The sequence below is a fragment of the Manis pentadactyla genome, chromosome 19 (assembly GCF_030020395.1).
Source record: "Manis pentadactyla isolate mManPen7 chromosome 19, mManPen7.hap1, whole genome shotgun sequence".
In the NCBI taxonomy this organism is placed as follows: Eukaryota; Metazoa; Chordata; class Mammalia; order Pholidota; family Manidae; genus Manis; species Manis pentadactyla.
The window spans coordinates 8,503,527-8,521,802 of record NC_080037.1 but is presented as its reverse complement, the minus strand read 5'-3'; the positions used below and the strand labels follow the sequence as shown (position 1 = coordinate 8,521,802).

The 18,276-nt window shown below is 40.9% G+C and overlaps 1 protein-coding gene across 1 annotated transcript in view; it reads right to left on the bottom strand.

Moving 5' to 3' along the window:
- SPTA1 (spectrin alpha, erythrocytic 1) overlaps positions 1 to 18,276 on the bottom strand; it is a 66,525-nt gene that overhangs the window by 26,740 nt on the left and 21,509 nt on the right. The window contains exons 18-26 of the mRNA XM_036922920.2: positions 16,567 to 16,784; positions 15,660 to 15,752; positions 13,684 to 13,821; positions 12,217 to 12,368; positions 11,412 to 11,598; positions 9,731 to 9,832; positions 8,640 to 8,731; positions 7,681 to 7,825; positions 6,698 to 6,879 (exon numbers count right to left, since the gene is read on the bottom strand). Coding sequence (XP_036778815.2) covers positions 6,698 to 6,879; positions 7,681 to 7,825; positions 8,640 to 8,731; positions 9,731 to 9,832; positions 11,412 to 11,598; positions 12,217 to 12,368; positions 13,684 to 13,821; positions 15,660 to 15,752; positions 16,567 to 16,784 — 1,309 coding nt within the window. The remainder of the gene's footprint in view (positions 1 to 6,697; positions 6,880 to 7,680; positions 7,826 to 8,639; positions 8,732 to 9,730; positions 9,833 to 11,411; positions 11,599 to 12,216; positions 12,369 to 13,683; positions 13,822 to 15,659; positions 15,753 to 16,566; positions 16,785 to 18,276) is intronic.

Genomic DNA, 18,276 nt, shown 5'->3' with positions numbered 1-18,276 from the left:
ATAGACTGCAATGCATTCATTCTAGGAGACTTCAACACACCACTCACCCCAAAGGATAGATCCACTGGGCAGAAAATAAGTAAGGACACGGAAGCACTGAACAACACAGTAGAGCAGATGGACCTAATAGACATCTATAGAACTCTACATCCAAAAGCAGCGGGATATACATTCTTCTCAAGTGCACATGGAACATTCTCCAGAATAGACCACATACTAGGCCACAAAAAGAGCCTCAGAAAATTCCAAAAGATTGAAATCCTACCAACCAACTTTTCAGACCACAAAGGCATAAAACTAGAAATAAACTGTACAAAGAAAGCAAAGAGGCTCACGAACACATGGAGGCTTAACAACATGCTCCTAAATAATCAATGGATCAATGACCAAATCAAAATGGAGATCCAGCAATATATGGAAACAAATGACAACAACAACACTAAGCCCCAACTTCTGTGGGACACAGCAAAAGCAGTCTTAAGAGGAAAGTATATAGCAATCCAAGCATATTTAAAAAAGGAAGAGCAATCCCAAATGAATGGTCTAATGTCACAATTATCGAAATTGGAAAAAGAAGAACAGATGAGGCCTAAGGTCAGCAGAAGGAGGGACATAATAAAGATCAGAGAAGAAATAAATAAAATTGAGAAGAATAAAACAATAGCAAAAATCAATGAAACCAAGAGCTGGTTCTTCGAGAAAATAAACAAAATAGATAAGCCTCTAGCCAGACTTATTAAGAAGAAAAGAGAGTCAACACAAATCAACAGTATCAGAAACGAGAAAGGAAAAATCACGACGGACCCCACGGAAATGCAAAGAATTATTGGAGACTACTATGAAAACCTATATGCTAACAAGCTGGGAAACCTAGGAGAAATGGACAACTTCCTAGAAAAATATAACCTTCCAAGATTGACCCAGGAAGAAACAGAAAATCTAAACAGACTAATTACCAGCAATGAAATTGAAGAGGTAATCAAAAAACTACCAAAGAACAAAACCCCCGGGCCAGATGGATTTACCTCGGAATTTTATCAGACATACAGGGAAGACATAATACCCATTCTCCTTAAAGTCTTCCAAAAAATAGAGGAGGAGGGGATACTCCCAAACTCATTCTATGAAGCTAACATCACCCTAATACCAAAACCAGGCAAAGATCCCACCAAAAAAGAAAACTACAGACCAATATCCCTGATGAACGTAGATGCAAAAATACTCAACAAAATATTAGCAAACCGAATTCAAAAATACATCAAAAGGATCATACACCATGACCAAGTGGGATTCATCCCAGGGATGCAAGGATGGTACAACATTCGAAAGTCCATCAACATCATCCACCACATCAACAAAAAGAAAGACAAAAACCACATGATCATCTCAATAGATGCTGAAAAAGCATTTGACAAAGTTCAACATCCATTCATGTTAAAAACTCTCAGCAAAATGGGAATAGAGGGCAAGTACCTCAACATAATAAAGGCCATCTATGATAAACCCACAGCCAACATTATATTGAACAGCGAGAAGCTGAAAGCATTTCCTCTGAGATCGGGAACTAGACAGGGATGCCCACTCTCTCCACTGTTATTTAACATAGTACTGGAGGTCCTAGCCACGGCAATCAGACAAAATAAAGAAATACAAGGAATCCAGATTGGTAAAGAAGAAGTTAAACTGTCACTATTTGCAGATGACATGATACTGTACATAAAAAACCCTAAAGACTCCACCCCAAAACTACTAGAACTGATATCGGAATACAGCAAAGTTGCAGGATACAAAATCAACACACAGAAATCTGTGGCTTTCCTATATACTAACAATGAACCAACAGAGAGAGAAATCAGGAAAACAACTCCATTCAAAATTGCATCAAAAAAAATAAAATACCTAGGAATAAACCTAACCAAAGAAGTGAAAGACTTATACTCTGAAAACTACAAGTCACTCTTAAGAGAAATTAAAGGGGACACTAACAGATGGAAACTCATCCCATGCTCGTGGCTAGGAAGAATTAATATCGTCAAAATGGCCATCCTGCCCAAAGCAATATACAGATTTGATGCAATCCCTATGAAACTACCAGCAACATTCTTCAATGAACTGGAACAAATAATTCAAAAATTCATATGGAAACACCAAAGACCCCGAATAGCCAAAGCAATCCTGAGAAAGAAGAATAAAGTAGGGGGGATCTCACTCCCCAACTTCAAGCTCTACTATAAAGCCATAGTAATCAAGACAATTTGGTACTGGCACAAGAGCAGAGCCACAGACCAATGGAACAGACTAGAGAATCCAGACATTAACCCAGACATATATGGTCAATTAATATTTGATAAAGGAGCCATGGACATACAATGGCGAAATGACAGTCTCTTCAACAGGTGGTGCTGGCAAAACTGGACAGCTACATGTAGGAGAATGAAACTGGACCATTGTCTGACCCCATATACAAAAGTAAACTCAAAATGGATCAAAGACCTGAATGTAAGCCATGAAACCATTAAACTCCTGGAAGAAAACATAGGCGAAAACCTCTTAGACATAAACATGAGTGACCTCTTCTTGAACATATCTCCCCGGGCAAGGAAAACAACAGCAAAAATGAGTAAGTGGGACTATATTAAGCTGAAAAGCTTCTGTACAGCAAAAGACACCATCAATAGAACAAGAAGGATCCCTACAGTATGGGAGAATATATTTGAAAATGACACATCCGATAAAGGCTTGACGTCCAGAATATATAAGGAGCTCTCACGCCTCAACAAACAAAAAACAAATAACCCAATTAAAAAATGGGCAGAGGAACTGAACAGACAGTTCTCCAAAAGAGAAATACAGATGGCCAACAGACACATGAAAAGATGCTCCACATCGCTAATTATCAGAGAAATGCAAATTAAAACTACAATGAGGTATCACCTCACACCAGTAAGGATGGCTGCCATCCAAAAGACAAACAACAACAAATGTTGGCGAGGCTGTGGAGAAAGGGGAACCCTCCTACACTGCTGGTGGGAATGTAAGTTAGTTCAACCATTGTGGAAAGCAGTATGGAGGTACATCAAAATGCTCAAAACAGACTTACCATTTGACCCAGGAATTCCACTCCTAGGAATTTACCCTAAGAATGCAGCAATCAAGTTTGAGAAAGACAGATGCACCCCTATGTTTATTGCAGCACTATTTACAATAGCCAAGAATTGGAAGCAACCTAAATGTCCATCAATAGATGAATGGATAAAGAAGATGTGGTACATATACACAATGGAATACTACTCAGCTATAAGAAAAGGGCAAATCCAATCATTTGCAGCAACATGGATGGAGCTGGAGGGTATTATGCTCAGTGAAACAAGCCAAGCGGAGAAAGAGAAATACCAAATGATTTCACTTATCTGTGGAATATAAGAACAAAGGAAAAACTGAAGGAACAAAACAGCAGCAGAATCACAGAACTCAAGAATGGACTAACAGGTACCAAAGGGAAAGGGACTGGGGAGGATGGGTGGGTAGGGAGGGATAAGGGGGGGAGAAGTAGGGGGGTATTAAGATTAACATGCATGGGGGGGTAGGAGAAAAGGGAGGGCTGTACAACACAGAGAAGGCAAGTAGTGATTCTACAACATTTTGCTATGCTGATGGACAGTGACTGTAAAGGGGTTTATAGGGGAGACCTGGTATAGGGGAGAGCCTAGTAAACATAATATTCGTCATGTAAGTGTAGATTAGTGATAGCAAAAAAAAAAAAAAAAAAAGGGCAGTTCCTGTGTGGTAACCTCCAACGAGTTCTACACAAGGGTATAAAGGGCATATAAAAGTGTAGGCAAAGGGTCTGTTTGTGTTTATACAGAGGATCAAAGCCTAATTGGGCTACCCCGAAAATGAACTAAGATACGATATGAAAAAGAACTTCCAACATCTGCACCCTCTGGAAGACTCATGCCAGAAGATGATCATCAAAAAACCCCAACAAAGATCCACGCACTGCTACAGCTGTAGATGCACTCATCCCACCAGTTCCTGGACCTGCCATGGGAATGAGGAAGGAGATATCTAAGCTGGCCTGTGCATACAGTAAAACAACAAAATTGGACTGGATCTATACTGTTGGAACTCAACCAAGAATTTGGAGAAGTGCAAATTGTAGCGCTCCAAAGTCTTACAACTACAAACTATTTATTGTTAAAAGAACATATGGCATGTGAACAGTCCCCAGGAATGGGTTGTTTTAATTTGTCTGATTTCTCTCAGACTGTTCAAGTTCAGTTGGACAATATCCACCATATCATAGATAAGTTTTCACAAATGCCTAAGGTGCCTAACTGGTTTTCTTGGTTTCACTGCAGATGGCTGGTAATTACAGATATGCTTTGGTTATGTAACTATACTCCTATTTTGTTAATGTGTGTGTGCAATTTAAGTAGTAGCTTAAAACCTATACATGCTGAAGTTACTCTACAAGAAGATATATCAAAGAAATAATCAATCTTCCCATGTTTTCTTCCGCCTGCTACTTCTATAGCTTTTCTTCTTCCTTCCTAATTACAACCCTTAAATAGAATTCGTGCCTCATATCAAATTTACCGAGTATCATAATTCTTCCAAGTGGTAAAGATACCTCAAGACAAATGCTGGGCATAGAAGCCACAGGGCATAAATATGCAAAGAACTAAAAAGCTAACTTTTTCAAACAATAAGGCTTCTCTCTCACTTACCAACTTCACATTTCCCTGTATGGCCCCGGAAGATGACTGGTTAGCCAGAGACGGGTAAGATTCCTCAAGGGAGGAACAACCTAAGACAGGCACAGTCGCAGGGGGGCCATCAGGTGAGAAATTGGGGATCAACAGAGGTGAGGCTTAGAACCTCACCCCCCCGTTCTGAGAGAAATCTTCTGCATACGTGGATGTTTTATTGCCCTGGTCTAGCTTGGATTAACACATAGTCTACAGGCACACACCTGATCATCTACATGTGCTCTCTTACAACACTAAACTATGTTTTCTACCTTTATCTTGTATCTACCTACCACTTCAGCATTTTATTAAAAATAATAATAATAAAGAGAGAAATGTGGTATCCACATATAAATCAAGTATAAAAACCAAATGAGTATTCATATTTGAACTGACTGTTTATAGTTCATAATGCATGAGCAAAACCGAAAGTTTCTGTGATGACTGCCCTTGTACTGTTCACTATGTAACTTATTCATTATGTAAGAATTTGTTCTACATGTAAAAACTTGTTTGTTATGCCTCAGAAGATTGGAGACTGACAAAAATTAGGCTTGGGGTGGAATAATGATTGTGCATTGAGCATTGACTCCCCTATACAGAATTTTATTGTCGTTAACAACCATTTGATCAATAAATATGAGAGATGCCCTCACAAAAAAAAAAAAAAAAAAAAAAAAGGACAGACTTCCAATGGTAAAATAAATTAGTAACCGGGATGTAATGTATAGCATAAGGAATATAGTCAAGATATTGTAACAGCCTGGTAGGGTGATAGCTGGAACCTAGAATTATGTATATAAATGTTCTACCACTGTGTTGTACACTTGAAACTCATGTAATGTAATACTGTGTGTCAACTACCCTTCAATAAAAAATAATTATTAAAAAAAAAAAAAAAAAAAAAAAAAAAAAAAAAAAAAAGAACCCTGTAAAACAAGAGTGTCATAAAGAGGTAAAGTTAGGTGCTAGAGTTGCTCTGAGGCTCGGACTTCTGCAGTATTGAAAAGTAAGACTTACTAAAGGGAAAGAGGCAGCAATGGCTTACAACGTGAAGTCTAGGTAGAATCTATATATACAGAGATATGTGAGTATATACATGATTTGGGGGAATTAGTGTGGATGCTATTGATTAATACTGTATGAAAACTATCTCTTCCTAGAGATGCTGAATTGTGGGGGGCGTGGCCAAGAACAACTGCGGTCATTGCCAAAAGCTGCCTTCTTTTTTCTTCATAAACATGGCCTTGTGAGCTACTATTTCTTGGACCCTCAATTCTAAAGGCTCCTCCCAGCAGACTGATATGAAAGGGTAGAATGGGGGAATTGTTCTGCAGACAAAGTGTGTATTTGCTCAACTGTGGTAATGTCTAGAGTCTTTAGCAAGGCGATGAAAATTCTCTAGGATTCGATCTCAGCATTTCTCTGTTGCTCTACTTCTCTGTTTCTCTGTTGCTATACTTCTCTTTGCCCCTCCAACATACAGGACCTGTGCACCAGCTGCCCCTGCCTTTATGATCGTGCTGCGCCTTTCTTATCCTTGTGCCTTTGTTTGTATAGTTCCATCTAATTGCTAGAATGTGTGTTCGGGGCTGTATTATATTCTGCCATGGTTATCTGCATTCTTCTCTGCCTTTACAGTAGAATGAAACATCCATATGTTACAACTCCTGACAAAGCACCCTACTTCAGTGTACGCTCTATAGGACCTTACTGCATTGGCCTTGATGGTCTCAACATTCCTTCAAATGTCAATATTCTATGGCTTGAAGTACTGAACCTGAGATTTCTGTGCCTTGCCAGAGGTACAATCTGGACATAGAGGTGCCCCCCAAACCCAAGAGTGACTGTTCCCTGTGCCCTGACTGCTCCTAGAAGCCCTGCTGAGGGGCCAGGCACAGGAATCGCCCACCCCACCCGGTGGAAGTCTGCCTTCAGAGCTTTACCCGGCCTTGCTGAAGAACTGGTAGTACTTCTGGGCCTTGTTCAGGTTCTGCTTACGATGCTCCGTCTGCTCCATGAGGTCATCCCAGGCCTCCTTCAGCTCCGTCTGCTGCCTCTGCAGGTCGTCCCTGGCATCTGGGTGGGACTCACTGAGCCGCTCTGCTGTCTCCACCAGTGTGGTCACCTGAGGAGGTGCAAGAGCCCAGATCATCAGTCTAGAGGGACACCCAAATCTTAGCAAAAGAACGTTCTGAGCCCTGGTGATGCTCACTCCTCAAAGTGAGCTGAGAGCTATGAGAACATCGAGATACTTTGTAAGATAACACGACCCTTTGGCACATATGATGACTCTCTGAAGTAGTCAAACCTAACATGGCTGTGTTTCTTTTTAAGATAAGGAGGCTGCTCGTCAGGGTGGTTAAGTGACCCTGCTGATCAGTGGGGACATCAACTAGGAGCCCAAGGGTTCTGGTTTTTGCTGTGAATATCTTGCTGATACAGGTATTTTCGGTGCCTCTTTTTGCTCTGCATAACAGTGCCAAGCTTTATGCTGCCTCTGATTTGTCCCAGAGTGTACCTGGCAAGATCCAGAGCTTACTTTTAGGTTGGAGTGGGATTAAGTTCCTTTCATTTCTTGCTAAAGGAAAGTGCAACATGCTAAGGCATAGGCCCAGCCATCCTGGGTTATGACCATTTCCTACTTATTTTAGGCTGTTGGCCTTCTGTAAGTTCTAGTCCCTTGGAACCCACTAAAGAGGAACCTAAACAGTAAGAGGTTTGTTTCCCATGTGTTTCGCCTCCATGTAAGTGGTCCTGTGGCATACCCTTTCAATGGGCTTACTCAGGGAGAGGGTACAACAATAAGTATGGAGTAACAGAGAGAAAAATGTTTGAATAAGGGATGCGGAAATAAAACCCAGAGGGCTTTGGTAGGCATAGATGTGAAGAGGAAAGTGCCAGGAAAGCTTGGAAGGGCGTGTCTCACCTTTTCCCCCAGGGGAGCAAGGTCTCTCACAAAGCCCTTATGCTGTCGCTGAAGGGCCTGAACGCTGAGCACGTCTGAGCCAGGAGCAGCGGTGCCAAGGGCCTGGCCCTTCTTTTCAATCTGCTGCTTGGTGTCATCTGCATCTCTGAACACAAAAGTAAAGAGTTTAGGGTTAGTAATGTATACGACAGGCAGACTAGCTGGGCTCGCAAGGAAGTCACCACAAGGTCGTCCTTTCTGATGCGCTAGAACGGAGGCTTATTCACTCTTCACGATCACTACTCGAGGCACAGCTTCCATTCTCATTTTACATATAAGAAAACTGGAGCTTGAAGAGGCCTTTTCTCGTTACACCTACCAAACGGTGGAGTCTAAGTCTGAACCTGTGGCCTGACCGCCGTCATGTGTTTACCTAATCTATTCCACGGCTCCCCATCCTCAGCCTTTCTGAACAACCAGACTTGTCTGCATTCCAGTTTTCCCTCCTCTGAATATTAAAAAATGCATTTATCCACAGTGAAGGCATGCGGTGGCCCTTGTTTGTTTGCTTATGTAGTGTCTTAGTGTAGACAGATTTGGAAATGGACATAAAAAAATCATTGAACCAACAGTTAACATCAATGTCCTATCTGTTGGTCCCTACTGTCTACTACTAGTTGGGAAATACAATTACTTAAACCGCTTGTTTCTAGTTCGAGTTTTCATTCACTATTGTGAAAATCTACATAGACTGGTAATTATGTACCAGGACCGAAGCCTAGGCACTAGAAAATGAATTTGGTTGTTCAGAAATATCCGAGGAGCCCAGGGAGGGCTCTACCATGGAAACACCCCATGTATTATCTCCAGCTCAGCAACAAGGGTTGTACCAATAGCTATGATTCTACTATAGTAGTTAAACTCACAAGACCTTGAACAGATTTGAGGGCCGCATTGCTTTTCAGGGTTAACATTCTCACCTGTGAAATATCTGGACCGCATGGGCGCTGCTCAGCAGCTGGCGCTGTTCCTCTGCAAGCTTCTGGAGGGAGGACCAGCGGGCATTCAACTTCTAAAGGAGGCAGACATGTGAGACTTTAGCTACGGAGCTGGTTAGCCCAGTGCTGTCAGAAGACTAGATGGTGCTGCAGTCATGGTTGTTTTCATGTTATGTCCTTCAGAAACTGCATGGGCTTATTCCTGGCCAGCTTGAGTTTGGGCCTCGTTCATGCCAGGGCAGTGAAGACAGGCATGACTTTCTTTCCTAAACTGTTCCAGGGTAGAACTAGCCACCTAGAGCAGCAGCGGGTGCTTGCTGCCACAGGGACTTGACCAGCTCTGGAAAATGAGTGGAAAGTATTGCCTCAGTAGTTAGAAGCTATTACATTCCCCTAGGAAAAAGGTAATACCTTTCTGTATCATGAATTGGCTAAACCAAGTAGCCTCTTAGGTCCCTACTTTCTGTAGAGAGTAAGTAAATTGTTCCTATGCATGTGGCTTCTCCCTTTTACTCCATGCCAACCACCACAAAGAGAGGCAGCGAACTAACTCATCTTCCCTGGTGTGAGACAACCCAGAAGGCTGCGCTAGACATTCCATTAACACTCTTTAGATTCTTTATGGAACCATAGGCCCAAGTCTAAATCAGGTCTGGGATGCCTCTCCCCCATCTCTGCTGACCTGTATGTTTTGTTTCTTTCGTCATATTTTATCAGAGCCTAGTTCTTCAGGTAGACTTTCTTGATTAACCCCCTTCTATTATCGTGGCTCCTTTACCTGCATTGTTTTTGGTTTTGTGTATTGGAGCGCTGAATCTCTCATGTCTGTGGCAGTGGGAGGCAGAGACATGAGTATGTGTTGCAATTTAAGGATTTCAGATCAGTTCTAATAGGTACACGGTCACCCTATTTGGACTAATGTCCTCGACCTTCCCTGGAGCTGGCTCCACACTGCATTACCCTCTGCATGTTCCAGCTGATCTGAGGAATATGGAGGTGAATATATTTAAGTGAGGTGGAAACTCGCAGAGTTCAACCTCGCAGTGAGGAGAAATGGAGGTGGATTTAGTTACCTGCCGCTTTTGAGCTCCTTCTGGTGTCAGAAGCTTTTCAAACAGAAGATCATCGGCTACCTTGTTGATATCCCTCAGCCGAGGCTCGTTGGCCTTCAAATCCTGGGTGCGAAAATTTGTCCACAGCAGTGAAAACTCCCATTTTCCAGGAATCTTTATTCTTCCTGCTCATCTCTGCCCCCACTTGGTTAATATGAAAACATTATCGTTGACCTCACTTGTAACACCCAACAAGTCGGCCTCACCCAGCGTGGCACCGAGGACAACAGCTTAAAGTCCGTGACACCCACGGACCATCAGAAATTTGACCAGAGAGCTGATACTTATCTGGAGTCTGGAGCAAGTCCATTTTCCTAGATTTCTTTAAAATCTCTCCCCAGATTAACTTACACCATCAAAGGGGTCTATACCTGAGCCATAGAACCTTCTTTTCTGCCATACAAACATCTCCACCTTCTATGGAATTTCATTAACTGAGTTGCAAGCTGTTTATTTTAAATAAAGGAAGTTGTAATAAACAGCTCTAGGGACCTTACCACCATGTCTGTGGTTACAATATTGTTCATCACATTATACAAAAGCCTTTCAGTGAGTTTTGTCATAGAAGTCTCATTCTTGGTATTCTTTTATGATGTTGCCTGTTTTCTTCTTTTTCACTTTTCTTTTTCTTTATATATTCCTAAACTACATAGTGAGGGAGATAAATAAATATATAATTATTATAAAGGTTTTATACATATATTTCTATCTATATAAAAATACATACTTTTGTATACATATGTGTATATATATATATATACTCTGTACATTTGTCTCTACCTCCCTATCTATAATCTACCTAACTATCTATCTATCTATCTATCTATCTATCTATCTATCTATCTATCTATCTATTATATATCTATTTATCATCTATCTGTCATCTAGCTATCATCTATCTATCATCTATCATCTATCTATCATCTATCTATCTATCTATCATCTATATCTATCTATCATCTATCTATCTATCATCTATATCTATCTATCTTTCTATCATCTATCTATCTATTATCTATCTATCTATCTATCTATCTATCTATCTATCTATCTATCTACCTACCTACCTATCTATCTATCTATCCATCCATCTATCTTCTATTGCCTTGAATTCCATGTGGAAGGTACCATGAGAAAAAGAAAAGATGGGAGGGCTTTACGCTCACTGCTAGTTAAGGTAATGGAATGACTCTGAGAGAATGGAAGGGTTTTAGGTAGGTGGAAACTTAGAAATTGTCTAGCTGTGAAGTCAGGTTGTTCTTCCTATCTTCCCATGCCAATTTCTGCCCCATAAGTGGACTTTATCAGTCCCACGGAGTCCCACAAGATGCCGCCTCAACTTGGACTCCAAGAACACAGTACAGTATAAGGCAAGTTTTGAAGAATTGAGGGGACCAGGACTCCCAGCAGGATTTAGGAGTGGGCAGGGACTTCAGGCTGCAAATTTAGGTTGACTAGTTTCCTTTGTATTTTCCTTCCATTTTCAATCCCACAAAGAAAATTTGATATACTGAATGCTCAGTAGCTTGGGAAGGATTTAGCAAATGTGATATTAGCAGTCATTTAGGAGGAGAAATGGGGTAAAAGGAAGCAATGATAGCCCTCCAAAAGCTGTCTAGAGGTGAGGGTTCATCATTCTCACCCTTTCAAACTCATCGAACTTTTTCTGCAGCTCCCAAACATCATCTAGTTTCATGCCGGTGTTTTCTGCCTTTTTCTCTCGGATCCAGTCCAGCATGTCTCCTGCCTCGTAGGCCAGCAAAAACTCATTGTAGCGTTGCAGTAGATGCCGTCTGCGTTCTTCTGCCTTATCGAGGAGGGAGTTGTACCTGAGCGAAGAAGCAAAGAGTCAGAAAGGTGGAGTGGAAGTGGAGAAAGCACAGAACAGAAGCAGGGCGAGAGAGGAAGAGAATGAAAGGGCAAAAAGGAGAAAGATGAAAAAATGAAAAGAAGATGCTGTAAAGGAGAGAAGGAAATAAAGATGGAAGGAAAACAGCATTAAGAGCAGAGAGACAAGCACACAGTGTTCTGTTTAAAAATAATAAAAATGTCAATGCCTCAATTGCATGACTGGCACCATCCCTTCCTGAGTCTACAGAAGGGAAATTTTCACATGTCTGCTGACAACTGGATATGAAATAGCCTGGTGTAGTCTGCAAATTTCCAGGGGAAGTCAGGTTTCCTATAATTCTGGAAGATTGCTGGACAGGGAGTCAGAAGACATGTTCTAGTAAGTATCTGGCTTCAGGAAACTGACTCAATCTAATAGTTCTGACGTTCCCTCTCTTCATATACAAACTGACATATTTGAACGACCCTAGCTCTTAAAATCTGTGCATGTGCAATGTCATCTCCACTCTAACAGATGCGGAGCCATGAGAAGTGTCTTTGGCTGACAGGAAACGTCTGCCCAAAGCCCGTCCTGTTCACCAGCCTCCAGAACTTACCGGTTTTCAATCTGTTCCTGGCACTGGGTGATGTTGACTGGTTCTTCTCGCTGCCTCTTCGGGAGGGTAGGAAACATGTCAGGAGCCAGTTTCTTGACATAGACAGCTGGCACAAAGCCCTGCTGATCACCGGCTTCCACCTTCCACCAGTCCTGAAGGGAGAGCAGACCCCCACTCCTTCCTCAGTTCTTGGAAAAGCCACAGAGGACAGACTTCAACTCTCGTAACTAAGCCTCTAGGCACAGGCCCAAGCTGATGGCCAAGAGAGGAAAACCATCACCTATGGGCAGTGGCATCTTTTTATTTTATTTTATCTTTTGATATCATCAATATACAATCACATGAGCAAAACTGTGGTTACTAGACTCCCCCTACTATCAAGTCCCCACCACATACCCCATTACAGTCACTGGGGCAGTGGCTTATTACTTTAACATATTACAAATAAGGTAAATAAGGAGTTTCAGGGATTATAGAGATTAAGTCTCTGCATTAAAGGAATTTGACATTGGTGGGCCCTTAACTTTGATGAGGTTTTCAAAAACCAAAGACAGTTCTTATGATGGGGCACTCTGCCTCCTAGGAATTCACAGGAAATTCCATAGAGCCTGAATCAAACTGGGTGTCTTGGGGATGAAGCATCTGTGAATGTCAACATTGTACGGAAACTTCCCTCCCCAACCCTTCTCCAAGAATTCCTAAAAATTGTGTGCTGCCCTAAAATTCACTTATGTGAATGCTTTATGTTTTATGTATCACCCTGATCTGCACAGAGTATTTGGGGGCTTTTGCTATACTAGACACTCTGGAGTTTATCTCCTCAGAGAATAAAGGGGTGAAATGGAGAAGCACACAGCATATTTGATAGTAAAACATCTTGCCTCTCTAAAAAATTCACTTGCCCTCAGAGTAATAATATCCCAAACACTCTTCTTTTCTTCCTAATAATTTTTGGGCATTAATTATTAGAATATCAAAATTATTAGAGCTCTTATGAAAAAGCAAATTTAAAATCCTAGCCAATATTTCATCACTGTTCTTACAGGCATAAGGCCCAAAGAAAGCCAAGTGGACCGAACTTCTCTCATCAGTCTTCTGCCAACCCCAGCCGGTGCTGTTCCCTCCCTAGGAACATCGGCATGGAGAGCAAGCAGGGTCATGGGAAGGGAGGGACAGTTTAATCCTGTAAGCACAGCACAGAATTCCCTGCCACTCGCTGTTTACATGTTTTATAAACTCTGAGTCTTCATTTCATTAATTGTAATTGGCATTATAATCCCCAAAAGTATGCACAGGATCCTTCATCATATCTGGAGGAAAGATACTATGCCATAAATGATGGTTATTTAACAGCAACAACGATGGGAAAATGTTGGCTGGCCAAAATATGGGTATGTGGCAGGGTTGGGAGAGTTGAATATGGAAGAACCACCTTCTTGATGGGGAGAAGGTTAGAAGGGAACTCACCTTGTTGATGGAACTGAGCAGAATTAAGACGTCGCCCCTCTTCATGGTGACCTCTCGGGGGCTGCGGGCCTGGAAGTCATACAAAGCCACCACCCTCACTTCTGGAGTAGCTCCCTCCACTGGTGCAGCCTGTTGTTGCTGAACAAAAGCAGAAAACAGACCACGTCAGTCACCCACTGGGAACCTCTTTTATAAGAGCCTTACAGTGGTGGGCGGCCCTGGGCCTGACAGCAAAGAGAAGCCATGGGCTGGAACCTCTTTCATGGCTGCCAGTACCAGGGAGATAGCAATACGTCATTTTCTGAGGTATTGCTCCACCCTGACACTTCTTAGGGGACAGGCAGGCTGGAAAATATGAACACAGAGTGAATAAGTGATACATAGTTTGTCATAAACATTAAATGCTCTAAATCACCAGTTCTTAAAGGTAATAAAGGATTAGATGTGTGAATTTTTCAGAAAACTGTTTGAGAAAGTGCAAGACCCACTATCTCTTACCATCTTCTTCATTCCCTGGACCTCCACTGATAATCCTTCCCACCCCTTGACATTAAGATTATAATGTCAAGGAACTGTGGGCTTTCTTTTTTTAAAGATGGGTGATGTATAGCACAAGAAAGGCTACAGAATATTAAAAATTGAGAGTATAAACTGAGATCAAATATCTTGTATATCTCATTAGCAAACAATCTTCTCTCCAAGGTATAGACTTCTCTAATTTTTACTTTCTGTGAATATTTTATCTCTGAAAGAACAGGCAAAATATAGTCCCTCTTTGTAAGCACGACTCACCCCTTCATCAGATTAGAATTGAAGATACACCTCCCCTTACCTCCCTCTGATCTTATATCCTTCAAGTACCATTTCTTCATAATATACAAGTGGATATCCATCAGTGTACCCAGTGTACACAGATTGATGAAGCCGCAGTATAGACGCTCTATAAATATATACTGACTTGACATGCTTAGCCTATGTCCTTTGTTTACTCCAATGGATGAATTCAGAACCTCTCACTAGAAAGAATTCATTGAATATTAGAAGTGTTTCTCTTTTTCCTTTTACTACGCACAGGAGACGCTTGTATCAGGTCATTGATTCCACCACTCTCCCGGACACTCCTTTCCACCTTGCATTCTATGTCTCCAGCCAGTCTCAACCATTTCTCAAATACACTTGCTTATTTTGTGCCTTGATGCCTCTGTTCTCATAGCTTGTTGACTGGAAAAGCCCATCTCCTTGTCTTCACAGTAAACCATTTTTTTATTATTGAGGTATAGTTGATATACAATATATTGGTTTCAGGTACACAACACAGTGGTTCAACAGTTACTCATATTATTAAATCTCACTCCCAACTAGTTCAATTACTCTGTCAACACAGCAAGATGTTACAGAATCACACTTAAAAAATCACATTTTTAAAAGCCACTTAAAAAAAATAACTCAGAAGTCGTTTCCCTCAGTTGTGAAACCTTTCCTAACTTTCAGCATTCTAATTTCAAGAGAAGGAAACACTCATTTCTTTGAGACTCTTTTTCCTGTTCATATGTCTATTATATGCACCTATTTGTTAAAATTTCTAACCCCCTAATAGACCATAATTTTCCTGTAGTGAGGGCTATTTTTTATTCATGCTTGTACACGGTAAACATTTAATAAGTATTGGTATAAAAATAAGATGGAAGGAAAAGAATATAAGAATGAGAGATGAAAATAAAGAAGTAAGACAGGAGAATGGAAATTCAAAGGGAAGGAAAATGGAAAGCAAAACTTCATCAATGAACACATAACACATCCTGTGATGTAATCTCTGTAGACGCTACAGACATGCTACAATTCCTGCCTATAGGGATCATCTTAGTATTTTCTTTGCAATTGCCTGCTGGGTTACAGAAAATAAAACCAGTAATACAGGGAATTCCTTTCCCTCTGTAGTGGGGATGTGATTCTTGTCAACCCTAAATCCTTCTTACCTGGCAGGATTTTGCCTGGTCCCGTAAAGCTTGCATACTGTTTCCAAATGCATTGAGATCCACTAGGAAGGCCTCATGCTTCGTAAGAAGAGCCTAGATTTGTGGAAGAGAAGGTCATGAGACTCAAACGCAGGACTCTCTGGGGGTTTTTCAATTATTATTTTAGGGTTATACCAATTGTCCTGATTCCTGGTAAAAGACACTGTCCACCTATAATAAAAGGGTTTTTTTTTAAACTCTAAATTTGCAAGTATTAGGAAAATAGGAGTTAAGTGAATAACAATTTCAATATATATGCTTTAATCTAAATGAGATCAAAACTGTGTGTTTTATCAACATCATAGCTGAAAGATGATATTGCTGATAACATTATTTTGTAGAGTTAAACATTAGCATAACTCTAGATGCCCATTTGAATTATTTCTAGTGCCAAAGATTTATTAAATACTATGTTGGTTCACCATAGGACAATGAACAAAACAAAACAAAATGAATAAAAAGGGTGATTATGATCTTTGAGGTTCTTCTTGCCCAATCATGTCCATCTTATTTCATTTTGAAAAAGTAATTAAGATATATGTATCTTAAAACCATGGTCGGTTTGCAGAAATCTTAAGGTCAGTTTGGGAAGTGTATTATGGGACCGAGACAGGCATGGATCTCTGGTCATGCCTTTTTGTATTTAGATAATTTTTAAGGAATCTATGGATCTCTGTGGACTTAGGGAAATGTAGTTTATTTTTAAGGATTTCTGTCAACCCTGGGATTATCCCAGAAGATGACGTCCATGGGTGACTGATCACTCTGCAAACCCCAGATATTCTGACCGAAGCGGTGATTCTCCCACAGTGTAATTTGGAGCCACTTGGAGAGCACTGGACGATTCCCAGCCCTCTGCCCTCCTTACCCCAGCTGCTGTTTCATCTGCCCCGTAGTTAGTATCGTCTACAATAGGTTCCTTCTCTCTAATCCACGCGTCTGCTTCATGCAGGTCAGCCAGGTACTGCTGGAGCTGGACTTTGGCCTCAAGGTCATCCTGCCGTCTGGCAGCTCGAGCCTGGAGAGACTCCATATTCTCATTCAAACTCTTGAGTCTGGAAGCCACATCTTCTGCAGCAAAGTGTCCTACGGGGTTGGTATAGAAAAGGTGAGTGTTATGCTCATTAATATCCACGGTGCCTCGATCTTTTTTGGCGACCTAAGAGGCAGGAATGGAAGAATGAAGATGATGCTGCAAGTAGGGAATGTGACATTTTACCTAAATTCCTGGGAATTGGAATGTCATTAGAACAGTCATCAATAGGCACTAATGGGCGATATAAGGTCTATGTGTGGTGGTGAATGGGGTGGGATAGTCCATCACATACAGAGCTGAAAACAGAATACCTGTGTGTGAGTACTGCTCAGATTTCCAAAAAACACTTATTGTCTATGTAGACTACACAGAAAATTCATCAGATTTCCATGTGTGCCCATAAAGGTTTCCTTACTACAGGAACTGTTCTCCCATTCTAGAAATTATTCTCACCCCAACTAGAAAACAAGACAGACCATAAGATACAATGATTTTCAGACAATAGGCAGATGATTATAACTCCTGAGAGAAGGGAAAGAAATGAGATATGTCCCAGCAGGGAGCAGTTTCTAGGCTTAGTGCTGGGAGGGCTTCCCTAGACAGAATTAGCAGCTACACTGAGTGAAAGGACATAGATCAGAGTTGGAAGAAGACAAGACAACAAGATGAGGAGCAGAGTACTGAAGAGGAGGATGCTTCACAGAGATGAAGCTCTGGAGATATGCAGAGATGTCCCCAAGAGTATGTGAATTACTGCTCTGTGCACATGTAAGGAAACTCCTTGAGGGTGAAAGAGGATGACCAGAAAGCAGCAGGCCAAAAATTCCCAAGGCTCACACAGATTTCAGAAACTTCTTGAATAATAGAGGAAGCAAATGACCTTCTCAGAGAGGGCACCAGGTAAATTCAAGGTGGTAAAGATAAAATAATTAAAAGTAGCAGCCACCAGAGTAGACAGACATCATAAATACATGAGGTAGAGCCCTCAGAAGGGTTACGCCTTAGTAGTGGACTAATGTCTGACTTGCTTCCAGAGTAAAGGCTTCCCTAAAAGTACCATCAGAAAGCAGATCCAGGAAGCTAAGTGACTGCCAAGCTGAAGAAACAAAGAAAACCACACCAAGTTATATTGAAATCAAATTGCTGAACACCAGAGGTAAAAAGCTTAAGAGACAGAGGAAAAAATGATACGTTACATACAGAAGAGCAAAGATAGTACAGGAGCAGAGTTACTCTGAAAGTCAGAAGACAATGGCAGCAGAATGTTTAAAAGAAACTGAAAGAAACTGCCAACTAAGAATTTTATGTCTACTAAAAATGGGTTTCAAAAATGAAGGCAAAATGAAATTGTAGACCAACAAAAGCCTAGGGAATTTATGGTTAGTAGATCTGCACTAAAGAAATATTAGAGGAAGTTCTTCATGTATAAGGAAAATATAAGGTAAAAATTTTCAATGTATACAAAAGAATGAAGAATATGAATAAGTTAGAAAATATAGAAGCCTTTTTTTGATTTCTTAATCTCTTTGAAAGCTAATTGAT